Source organism: Schistocerca cancellata, chromosome 8, assembly GCF_023864275.1.
Source record: "Schistocerca cancellata isolate TAMUIC-IGC-003103 chromosome 8, iqSchCanc2.1, whole genome shotgun sequence".
In the NCBI taxonomy this organism is placed as follows: Eukaryota; Metazoa; Arthropoda; class Insecta; order Orthoptera; family Acrididae; genus Schistocerca; species Schistocerca cancellata.
Window position 1 is genome coordinate 608,875,939 of NC_064633.1, and position 13,342 is coordinate 608,889,280.

Consider the following 13,342-nt stretch of genomic DNA (forward strand, 5'->3'; position numbering starts at 1 on the left):
CGCTGAAAACCTAAGTCATGTTGGCTGGCCGTGGGTTTGAACCGTCGTTCTCCTGAATGCGAGTCCAGTATACTAACCACTGCGCCATCTCGCTTGGGTTACCAGACGGACAAACAAACAGACAGACGGATAAAAAATGCTTTTTCCTATCATAAGTACAAGTCATGGTTGCGAAATACTAGCACGAATGGAAAAACTGGTAGAAGCCTACCTCGAGGATTGGATTCCATAGAAATGTTGGAACATGTGAGGCGATGCAGACCCTACGAGTTATCTTAGAAGATAGGTTACGGAAAGGCAAACCTACGTCCCTAGCAACTGTAGACTTAGAAAAAGCTTTCGGCAATGTTGACTGGAATATTCTCTTTCAAATTCTGAAGGTGGCCGGTGTAAAGTCAGGGAGTGAAAGGCTACTTACAATTTGTACAGAAAGCTGATGGCAGTTATAAAAGTCGAGGGGCATGAAAGGGAAGCAGTGTATGAGAATGGAGCGAGAAAGGTATTATTCAATCTATATTTTCAGCATGCAGTAAAGAAAACAAAAGAAAGATTTGGAGTAGGAATTAAAATCCTTGGAGAAGAAATAAAAACTTTAAGGTTTGCCGATGACACTGTAATTCTGTCAGAGACAGCAAAGGACCAGGAAGAGCAGTTGAGCGGAATGGGCAGTGTCATGAAAGGAGGATATAAGATGAACATCAACATGGGACATTCCATTTCTGAAATCGTTACGTAATTCAGCATTCCGAGATCCACAGAGTCAAGAACGTGGCGGGAATATCGCATTTCAAGCATTAACTCTCACCACGGACCACTTAATGACCAAGAACAGCGGAGTTCGCGTGGAGCTGTCAGCGGTAACAGAAGACAAGCAGCACTGCGTGAAATAACTGCAGAAATCAATGTATCTGTTAGGACAGTGCGGCGTAATTTGGGGTTAATGAATGGGCTATGGCAGCAGAAGACCGACGCGAGAGCCTTTTCTAAAAGCACATCCCCTGCAGCGGCTCTCCTGCTCTCGTGACCATATCGGATGGCTCCTGGATGGCGTACAAACCGTGGCCTGGTCAGACGACTCCACATTTGAGTTGGTAAGAGCTGACGCCAGGGTTCGAGGGTCGCGCAGACCCAACGAACAAGGCATTGTTCAAGCTGGTGGTTGCTCCATAATGCTGTGGGCTGTGTTTACATGGAATGGACTGGGTCGTCTAGTCCAACTGAATCAATCATTGACTGGAAATGGTTCTTTTCGGCCACTCCCACACCTTTTGTAACCATTCATTGACTTCATGTTCCCAAACAACGATGGTGGGCCACAATTCATCGCGATTGGCTTGAAGAACATACTGGACAGTTAGAGCGAATGGTTTCGCCACCCAGACTGCCCGATATGAGTCCTACCGAACATTTATGGGACATAAACGACAGCTCAGTTCGTGTATAAAATCTTGAGCCGGCAACAGTTTCGCATTTGTGGACGGCTGTAGAGGCAGCATGGCTCAACTTGTTGCGTCCATATCACGTCGATTTGCTGCACTACGATGAGGAAAAGGAGGTCCGACACGATATTACGAGGATTCCCACGACGTTTGTCACGTCAGTGTAGGACCACATTTATGCCTCGTGTAATCTTAGCAACAGTGCTTGACATGTTCAGACTCTCACCTTCCCCTCAATATACACGCAACAGAGTAATGGCCGTGCTGGTATTGTGACATTAGCCGCTTCTTCCCTACCCCCTCGCCAACCACTACCCCTTAGCATTGATTTATGTATGGGCGTTAATATATCTTTCTTAATAATAATTCTTTACGATGTTATATGATTAGATATTGAGTTTTCGATGCATGGCATGATTGTGTACTACATGTGTATATATATGGTATTCCAAAAAACACTGACAATGCTTAGTATGGGAAGCTGTACTGAGGGGTTTTCAAGAGGAAGCCGTATCCAGCATCATACGGCTTGGGCGCTGAAGAGCGTCGAAGTCTGAGATGTATTGATTGGCGACTCGATGTTGTCTTGTGCACTACGACCAGATAACAGGTATACTTGAAAAAAGAGACAGCATTGGTCGTATAATGCTGTCTCTTTTTTCAAGTCTGAGATGTGTGTGCATTCCACATTGTGTTAACAAACCCAGAATGTAGCACATAGCGCTGTCTACTCTAGAAACTTGATTCGAACTGCGTACCTCCTACGTCAATGCAGATCCCACATCGGGCCATTCTGATTTAGATTTTCCGTGATTTCCCTAAATCTCTCCAGGCAAATGTCGGGATGGTTCCTTTGAAAGAGCACGACCGACTTCCTTCCCCGTCCTTCCCTAATCCGATGAGACCGTTGACCTCGCTGTTCGGTCTCTTCCCCCAAACAGTCCAATCCAATCCCACATCGGGATTGCTGAACCTCGTGCTTATTAGGCAATACGTGGGGTTGCCTTTGAGGTATCTCAATCGCTCCGTGGACTCGAGCAATAAGGTCCTCCGCTGGTTGTACATGTGTGTCATATACCATATTATTTCTACCATCCCACACGAACCGTCGAGAGCTGTTCGATCTGACGACTGTGACGGACATGGAACTGGTCCGTCTCTACCAATACATCGATTGGAGTATGCGACGTTCACATGATTCCAACACATCCACATCAAAGTGTACTGGAGCGCCATCGTGCTGCAGCCACATGTCCATCCAACACTTTAGTGTCGCTACATCCATTACGGTAGGCATTTGTAATAAATGTGAAGTAGATAGGTCCTGATACTCTATTCGGCACTAGATACAGCTCAATGATATTGTCACCTATTACCCCAGTCCAGAAGTTAATACCGACCCAGAGTTGGTGATTCTGTACCACCTGCGCATGAGGATTTTCGTCTACCCAAACATGTACGTTGTGCTAGTTTAATACGCCCTCTTTGGTAAACATGCATTCATCCGTGAACAGCACCAGGCTCGGGAACGGTGGCTGGAATACTTATTATTGCAAATACCACTACGCGAACTGTATCTGTCGTTGGCAGTCCTTGGCTCCTAATACCTGGAGCTGGTGTTCACGGACAACACGCCACACGGCACTTTCACCCGTGTGCAGCGTCTGTGCCATCTCCAGAGTGCGCGTGGCTGGGTCTTCTCCGAACATCGTCAGCACGTTCCCCTCCAACCGCAGTGTTTGAGGCGAGCTTGGAAGACGCGCGTCACGTTTCGGCACCTACCAGAGGACGAACAGTCGACTACGGATAGTGTTCACAAGTACCAAGCACAAAGTGCTTCTACTATACTGTACAATGCACACACCTCGGGCAGAAAATGCCTACATGCAACATTCAGGCTACTCAGAGGCATCTCTCGATGGTCGCGAACATGGAACCGTGTGGTGAACGGCTGTTTGGAACACGTTTTCACAAATAACATTACAGGAGCTCTCCAAGTGTATATACAGCCTAGTCCATTGATAGTGATAGTAAGCATCAAAGGAAAAAACTACAAAGAACGGAACTCGTCTAGCTTGAAGGGGGAAACCAGATGGCGCTATGGTTGGCCCGCTAGATGGTGCTGCCTTAGGTCAAATGGATACCAACTGCGTTCTTTTTAAATAGGAACACCCATTTTTATTACATATTCGTGTAGTACGTAAAGAAATATGAATGTTCTAGCTGGACCACTTTTCTCGCTTTGTGATAGATGGCGCTGTAATAGTCACAAACGTATAAGTAAGTGGTATCACGTAACATTCCACCAGTGCGAACGGTATTTGCTTCATGATACACTACCCGTAATAAAATGGACCGTTTACCAATTGCTGAAAAGGTCGGTATCATGTTTATGTATGGCTATTGTGATCAAAATGCCCAACGGGCGTGTGCTATGTATGCTGCTCAGTATCCTGAACGACATCATCCAAGTGTCCGGACCGTTCGCCGGATAGTTACGTTATTTAAGGAAACAGGAAGTGTTCAGCCGCATGGGAAACGTTAAGCACGACTTGCAACAAATGATGATGCCCAAGTAGCTGTTTTAGCTGCTGTCGCGGCTAATCCGCACATCAGTAGCAGGCAAATTGCGCGGCAGTCGGGAATCTCAAAAACGTCGGTGTTCACGATGCCACATCAACATCGATTGCACCCGTACCATATTTCTATGTACCAGGAATTGCATGGCGACGAGTTTGAACGTCGTGTACAGTTCTGCCACTGGGCACAAGAGAAATTACGGGGCGATGACAGATTTTTTGCACGCGTTCTATTTAGCGAGGAAGCGTCATTCACCAACAGCGGTAACGTAAACCGGCATAATATGCACAACTGGGCAACGGAAAATCGACGTCGGCTGCGACAAGTGGAACATCAGCGACGTTGGCAGGTTAATGTATGGTACGGCATTATGGGAGCAAGGACAATTCGCCCCCATTTTATCGATGGCAATCTAAATGGTGCAATGTATGCTGATTTCCTACGTAATGTCCAACCGATGTTACTACAAGATGTTTCACTGCATGACAGAATGGCGATGTACTTCCAACATGATGGGTGTCCGGCACATAGCTCGCGTGCGATTGAAACGGTATTGAATAGCATATTTCATGACAGGTGGATTGGTCGTCGAAGCACCATACCATAGCCCGCACGTTCACCGCATCTGACGTCCGCGGATTTTTTTCTGTGGTGGAAGTTGAAGGATATTTGCTATCGTGATCCACCGACAATGCCTGACGACATGCGTCAGCGCGTTGTCAATGCATGTGTGAACATTACGGAAGGCGAACTACTCGCTGTTGAGAGGAATGTCGTTACACGTATTGCCAAATGCATTGAGGTTGACGGACATCATTTTGAGCATTTATTGCATTAATGTGGTATTTACAGGTAATCACGCTGTAACAGCAAGCGTTCTCAGAAATGATAAGTTCACAAAGGTACATGAAAACCTACCTGTTACCAACTGTTCGTCTAAAATTGTGAGCCATATGTTTGTCACTATTACAGCGCCATCTATCACAAAGCGAAAAAAGTGGTCCAACCGAAATATTCACATTTGTTTACGTACTACAAGAATATGTAATAAGAAAATGGGTGTTCCTATTTAAGAAAACGCAGTTGATATACGTTTGACCTATGGCAGCGCCATCTAGCGGGCCAACCATAGCGCCATCTGGTTTCCCCCTACAAGCTAGACAAGTTTCGTTCTTTGTAGTTTTTTCGTTTGACGCTTATTTCCTGAGATATTTGGCCCGGTCACGATCAATGGACCACCCTGTATATAAATATGCCGAAGAGCCAAAGAAACTGGCACACCTGCGTAACATCGTGTAGGGTCCCAGTGAGCCCGCAGAAGTGCCGCAACACGACGTGGCGTGGACTCGACTCATGTCTGAAGTAGTGCTGGAGGGAAGTGACACCATGAATTCTGCAGGGTTGTACATAAATCCGTAAGAGTACATGAGGAGGTTCGGTTATTTTCTGAAAAGCACGTTGCAAGATATGCTCAATAATTTTCATGTCTGGGGAGTCTTGTGGCCAGCGGAAGTGTTTAAATTCAGAAGAGTGTGCCTGGAGCCCCCTGTAGCAGTTCTGGACGTGTGGCGTGTCGCATTGTCCTGCTAGAATTGTCCTAGTCCGTCGGAATGAACAATAGAGATGAATGGATGCAGGTGATCAGTCAGGATGCTTATGTACGTGTCATCTGTCATAGTCGTATCTAGGCGCATTAGGAATCCCATATCTCTCCAACTGCACATGCCCCCATGCGCCACACCATTGCAGCGCCTCCACCAGCCTGAACAGTTCACTGCTGTCATGCAAGATCCACGCATTCATGACGTTGTCTCAATACCCCATACCTGTATGCGTCCATCGGCTCGACAAAGTTTGAAACGAGATTCGTCCGACCGGGCAATATGTTTCTAGGCATCAACAGTCCAATGGTGTTGACGGGCCCAGATGAGATGTAAAACTTTGTATCGTTGAGTCATCCAGGGTACACTTGTGGCTCTTCGGCTCTGAAAGCCCAAATCAATTATGTTTCGTTGAATGGTTCGCACGCTGACACTAGTTGATGTCCCAGCAATGAAAACAGCAGCAATTTGCGAAAAGGGTTGCACTTCTGTCACGTTGAACGATTCTCTTCAGTCGTCGTTAGTCCCGTTCTTGCAGGATCTTTTTCCGGCGATGTCGGAGATTTGATGTTTTACCGAATTCCTGATATTCACGGCACACTCACTCATGAAATTGTCGTACGGGAAAATCCCCACTTCGTCGCTACCTCGGTGATGCTGTGTCCCACCGCTCTGCGCCGACTATAACACCACGATCAAAACTCACTTAAATCTTGATAACCTGGCATTTTGTAGCCGGAGTAACCGATGTAATAACTGCGCCAGACACTTCTTCTCTTATATATACACTGCCGACCGCAGCGCCATATTCTGTCTGTTTACATCTCTCTGTATTTGAATACGCATTGTTTCTGTGTCTCTTCAGTGTGTGTGTGTGTAATGCTGCAAACTGGAGGGGAATATCGAACAACCAATGAAGAGCTACTGTCGAATTGCGGAGAAAAGACCTTTATGGCATAACCTGACTTAAAAAAAGATGGTTTGACTGGAAAATACCGAAGATACCTAGCAATAGACAGGTTGGTCCTGGATCTAAGTTTGGGGACAAAAATTGTGAAAGAAGGCCAAGACTTGAGTAAAGTAATCAGATACAGTGAATTGGAACAGTAACGAGAAACGAAGAAAATGGCACAGGGCAGAATAGCACTGACAGCTTCACGAAAACAGTTTTCACCTGACAGCTTTGTTGTTCTACAGATTTTTTTTATTTTTTTTTTATTTGGCCTTTGAGTGTGTACCCAATTTAGCCATCGGCAACACATAGTGACAACGTACACATAATTGAATAAACAAATACAGAAAGGCATATTTACAAGAATAAAAAGCTTAATTGTTACAGTTTTGTACATAATGTTTTAAAAATTGAATTGAATTGGAAAATAATTAAAAGTGTCTTGGCTTACAATTCACACCAATTCTGAAATACCTTCATCAGCAAGACATATTTATAATTTATGGTTCAAATGGTTCTGAGCACTATGTGACTTAACTTCTGAGGTCATCAGTCGCCTAGAACGCAGAACTAATTAAACCTAACTAACCTAAGAACATCACACACATCCATGCCCGAGGCAGGATTCGAACCTGCGACTGTAGCGGTCACGCGGTTCCAGACTGAAGCGCCTTTAACCGCACGGCCACACCGGCCGGCTTATAATTTATGTACACCATTAAAACCTACAGATTGTAACCAGTACTCTTGATGAAGTTAACTATCACTTTATATAGACGAACGTCTTTAGTACACAAAAGAGAAGAAGCTGATTGAGGAATATGGTAGCCCATACTCAGCAACGTCTTCAGAAAGACCAACCGTTCACGGTCAAATGTGGGGCACATAAATAAGATGTGGTTGACATTAGCTTCCGACTCAGGATCACACTCACATGCTGGTGAACAGTAAACGTTGATCCGATGTAGATGTTGTGGGAAAGAGGCATGATTGAAGCGGAGTGTTATGATGGTAGAAATCATGGATCGGTCCAGATGTGTCCTCATGAACCACGGCTGTGAAGGAATCCGAGGTTGTAGCACTGCGTAATAACCGCCTTTTGTCTGTTGAGAAACGTTCCACATTTCCTGCCATTGTCGTCTTGCGTGATCCTTGACTTCGCGTAAGTAGTCTGTATAAGGAAGGTGCAGATCCAGGACGGTGCCTAAGGTTGCCGCTTGTTTGGCTAATGCATCAACTTCATCGTTATAGGGGATACCAGAGTGGGAAGGTACCCACAACAAATGGATCGTCCGGCCCTTGCGTGTGCTCCGAATATATTCAGATATCACATCCAAGATATAACTGTTGGTTGTTTTGTTCAATCGACTGTACTGAATATTTTTAAGAACGCTTTGCGAGTCAGATACTATCAATATCTTGGTGAAGGAAGTGCTGGAGGCAAACTTAAGTGCTTCCAAAACTGCCACTGTCTCCGCCGTAAAAATAGAAGTGCTCGTAGGCAGTTTGAAGGTTTTGCGAATCTGGATCTGAGGGCAGAAAAAAGCGCATCCTGTACACTCTTCTTGCGGAATTTTGGAGCCATCGGTATATACACAGAGAAAACTCGGCCATTTTGCTTGAACTAGACGATTGAAGCCAACGTTGACATTAGTACTGTCCAGGCAGGTCGTACTTAAATAATGGACTGGGATCTGGGAGCAGAGCATTTGAAAATCATATTCAAAAACAGGTAGATGCGCTGAACGCCGTATAGAATGTATGACAGGTCACCAAGTGTCAAAGCTGGCACAAACGGCTGGAACTTTATTCCTTCTGTGGGATGCAATCCACAGTCGATAAATGCAGTCTCTACTTTGATAGACGGAACTGTCCATAATGGCCATGCCTTGAATGTAGAATTTGTCCGATAACATTTGGCGCCTAATGCTCAAGGGCATCTCCCCTGCTTCTATTAAAAGGGCATTGGTGGGCGTCGATCGCATGGCTCCATGACAGGTACGAATGCCTCTATATTGAAGAGTATCTAATTTGGAGAGATGAATCTTTGACGCAGTGTGGTAGAATTGACTGCCATAGTCTAATCGAGATCGAATTATCCCTCGGTACATGGTGAGTAAAACACTCTGGTGAGTGATCTGATTACATTTAAACCTTCTTCACACTTGGTAACGGTGGACCGGATGTGGGGCGCCCAGCTTATCCGAGAGTCAAAAATCATCCCCAGAAATCGAGCGTGAGATCTTATTTAGAAGGTGATCTTCCCACAGGTATTGTGATCTTCAGTGCGAGCTGTCGTCGACTCGGAGAAAGGAACGACTGCTGATTTCTCAGTCCAGATCTCCAGCCCATTTATAGAGAGCCACTCATCGATGTGTGCGATGGTTGTGGTTAATGCCGTTTTCGCCCGAAGATATGAAGCAGCAGTAGAATAAACACATGTATCATCAGCATACTGTAGGATTTTTGTGGGGGGAGTAAGTATGCGTTCTAGGTCGTGCGTATGTAGAGTATACAGGAGAGGACTTAAAATTGCACCTTGCGGCAAGCCCTGGGAGACATAAAAAGGTCCGATCATGTAACCTTTGAAACGGACGTAGATCGCTCTTTGAGTAATCAGGGTACTGATACCGTAGATCATCCGTGAAGGAATTCCGAATCCTGCCAGCTTGTCCAAGAGTATCGGTATTTGTACGTGATCATATGCACCCTTAACGTCAAGAAAAGCTGCCACTACTGTCTCTTTCGTTTGAAAGGCTGACGTGATATCCATATTAAGCAAAAAACAGGTTATCCACGGTCCCTTTGCCTTTTCTGAAGCAGTATTGACTCCGAGGCAACAAATTACCTTTTTCAAGCCACCATTCTAGTCTCCTTTTTACCATTCGTTCCAGTGTTTTTGCAACACACGACGACAAGGCAATAGGTCTATAATTAGTACCGACATTTGGATCTTTACCACGTTTGAGAATTGGAATTATTACTTGCGTCTTCCATGTTGATATCAGGTCTGTCTTCATCCAGTACTGATTAAAAATGTTCAACAGAAAGTCTTTCGCTTCTATAGCCAGGTGTGCAAGCATAGAGTAGTGTATACGATCAATGCCAGGGCAACTGTCGCTCGAGACTTTAATAGCTTCGTTGAGTTCTTCTTTAGAGAAAGGACGAAGGAGAACATGATAGCGGTCTCCCTCAGCAAGGAACCGATGGTTTAAAAATGGCACCGTGGGAGGAGCGATTGTAGCTATGAATTCCTCTAACCAGGCCGTGGTAGCAGGAGGGGAGGAAGACAGTCTTCTTGTTCTAAAAGCTTTTATTTTATTATTTTATGCCAGATGCTTGCCATACTGGTTTCATTATTTAGGGCCAGGCAAAATTGTTTCCAACTGTCCTCCTTGGTTTTCTTCAGGAATTTGTTAACTCGCGCATTCGCATTTTGCACAGCTAAGAAGTTGTGCAATGAAGGATTCTGACGATAGGTTTTCAAGGCGAGCCGTCGCTTCGCAACTTCCCGAGAGCATTCTGAATTCCACCAAGGAGGAGAACGGTGCTTCATTACTGTAAACTCTTTTTTCTTAGGGATGCTGATGCCGGCTGCGATGTTCATAGCATTGACTAAAACTGGGTGGCATCTTCGTCCCGTAAGTCACGTCACGTATTTGCGAGTGCCCGCCGAACCGTTTCCTTATAAGAGGCCCAATTAGCTTCCTTGATTTTCCACTTACTATTAGAGTAACAGATGTGCGTAGTATACACATTGATGTTAATGTGAAACCCTATCGGTAGATGATCGGATCCCATTGAATCCTTTTAAACGCACCAATTAGATATTTCAGTAAAGCAGGGGATGCAAAGAGTTACATCAACTGCGGAGGGTCTACGGAGAGGTGAAGTTATCATAGTAGGAGAGCCATCGTTGAGTATCACTAGGATATTATCTTCGATAGCGCTTATCAAGGTCCTGCCGTTCCTGTCTGTCACGTCTCCTGCCCACGCTACATGGCGGGCATTCACGTCTCTAGCTACGATAAAGGGAGGACGAAGCTGACTTATTAATTGTCTCCAGTCATCTTCCACGATACTGTGGTGGGGAGCGTTATACAACGAGACAACTGTAAAGGTTTTGTGGGCAGTTCGTATCTCCACAGCGACTAATTCAAGGTTGGTGACAGGTGCGTGTGACGGGTGTGGTCGATGCGGCAGCGAAGTTTTTACCAGCATAGCTACGCCGCCCCACCCATCGAGACGGTCTTCCCTTACTATAGAATAATTTTGAAAGCGAACAGTTCGTTCGAATTTGAACCAAATTTGACATAACAGAACGATATCAGGCTTACCTACGAACAGTTCTCGTTGCAAGCTTTCTCTATTAGAATTAGCCGATCTCGCATTCCACTGCAATACTTTTAAAGCCGCCATAATTTAGGGAGAGAGAGAGATTGAAATATGCCCGTAACGAGGTGACGGATATCGGAATTGTTCATAGCACTATTTTGTCTCATGTTTTGTTCCGTGAATAGACACGGCTTCCGGTAAGGTTTGAGAGTCGAAGGTTAACAAACAGGTCTGCAATTTAACGATTTGGTCTTTACCATATCTCTTCGTAAACCTCCGAACGCCTACAACAGGGAAGGGAGATTGTACGACTTCCAAAATCTCCGCTTCTTCAAGGTTGGTGTCTACTTTCCTGTTTACTCCCAGCTTATGGACAACAAAGGAAGGAATGTAAACTATATTTTTTGACTTTAATACCTCACTGGTAACTAGGAAATTAGCCTTGTCTGGGGTTTTCAGTTCCACCTTAACTTTTGTTTTTCCTGCTGAAGAGATGTTAAGTACACAATTCTTCAGTACTGACAAGTAAATATGCAATTCCAACTGCGTTCTGAAAACGGATTGCCTGTGTAAGTCCGGAATATGCCCCGAATTTAAATAATGCCCTCTTACATACAACGCTTAGATGAACGAAAGAATGTAGATCCATGAACGCAATCTGGCTGCAAAATGTTACCTAGACTGGGACCTATTACTTTGTGGAACGATTTACAGTGGGCAAACCAAACGAAAATTGAATTTACGTGAACCTGGTAGGCATAACAGACATCTCACGTTGCATGAAAACACATAAGCAAGGCTGTTTACACGGCCGTGCAGTGCAATCTTTATGCGGGCACAGACTATTACCATAGCTGGCCAATACGAAACATAAATTATTAACATTTTATATGAAATGATTAATTTCACCTCCTCATCTGCTGCGTCACTCATTTTCCGTACTGAGAGTCAGTGCACAGAAAGGCGATTAATGCTCACCGTGATAGGGGGACAGCTTGGAATTGTACGTAGAAAATTTTTTAAGATAGAAATTATTGTCTTTGCTGACAGAAAGTTCCACTCCATATCGAGCGCAATGCGAAGTGCAGCTTCATGTAAATCAGGCTAGCTAGAAAAGTTATGGCAAGGGAATTTAATTGATTAAGGAAATATATGAGTAGAAACGTACTGCATGGTTCAAGCTGGAAAATGGGCTGCGACAGGGAAGTGCACTTTCGCCTTTATTGTTTACTATTGTTATGGATGAAATCCTACAGCAAGTATCAGATGCAATTGGAGATCTTAAAATGAAAGCAGTCCTTTTTGCCTGTGACCTGATGTTATGGGGAAATTGCGAGAAGGAGGTGCAAGAGCAGTTAGATGCATGGGAGGCAACGGCAGCACAATATGGAATGCATTTCTCTGCAAAGAAAAGTGAAATAATCGTCACAACAAGGAAGAAGAATAGGCCAAATGTGGGTATAACTTGTGGAGAGGAAGAATTACAAGTGGTAGAGAACTTCAAGTACCTGGGAAGCGTGATTGAAAGTAAGGGGGGAAACGCAATGGAAATAAATAAAAGGTGCAGAAAAGCAGGGCAGTTCTACAAATGCATTAGGGGGCTTATTTGGAGCAAGGAGGTGCCACAGAAATCCAAGGGAATTATATACCGAACCTACTTTGTCCCCATATTGGCATACGGAAGTGAGACATGGGTAATCCACGAAAGCGACAAAAGTAGAATACAGGCTAGTGAAATGAAGTTCCAGAGGAGCAGGTTGGGTGTAACAAGACGAGACAGATTGCGAAATGTGTATGTGAGGGAAAGACTAAAGGAGGAACCAGTACAGGACAGGATAGAAAAATCAAGACTGCAGTGGTATGGACACATGAAGAGAATGGATGAGGGAAGAATCCCAAAGAGGATGTTTGATCTGCAACTGGAGGGGAAGAGGCCCAGAGGAAGACCAAGGGATAGATGGGTGAAGGGAGTGAAGGAATGTGTGATGAGAAGAGGAGAGAACTGGACGAAGGTGGAAGAGGGGGAATGGTGGAAAGACAGAACACGATGGAGAGGTTTGTGTTCCCGACAGACCCAGCCAGTGGCTGGAAACTGTCCAAGATGATGATGATGATGAGTAGAAATGCATATAGGTAGTACCAAAATGTAATTAAGTCGCGCCTGCACACACAACATTGGTAATCACAGAACGTGGTACAAGAGGTTACAAGACATGAAAACTTGGAACAAAAGTAAGATAGCAAACCGATTCTATACCTGACATCGAAGACTCTCTCTTCATAAAGGCAGCAAGTAAGATTTCCACAAGTAAGACACGCACTGAAACCACAGAACAATCAGAAGATCCTCCAACTTAAACATCGTAATGCAATCCAGAAAAATAGGTGCACATTAAACAAAAAATTTCCGTGCATGAGTGCTGACCTCTGACTGC

At 44.7% G+C, this 13,342-nt stretch overlaps 1 protein-coding gene across 1 annotated transcript in view; it reads right to left on the reverse strand.

Moving 5' to 3' along the window:
• LOC126095709 (adipokinetic hormone/corazonin-related peptide receptor variant I-like) overlaps positions 1-3,148 on the reverse strand; it is a 141,904-nt gene extending 138,756 nt beyond the window's left edge. Inside the window, exon 1 of the mRNA XM_049910460.1 lies at positions 3,047-3,148. Coding sequence (XP_049766417.1) covers positions 3,047-3,148 — 102 coding nt within the window. The remainder of the gene's footprint in view (positions 1-3,046) is intronic.
• Positions 3,149-13,342: the final 10,194 nt, after the last annotated feature.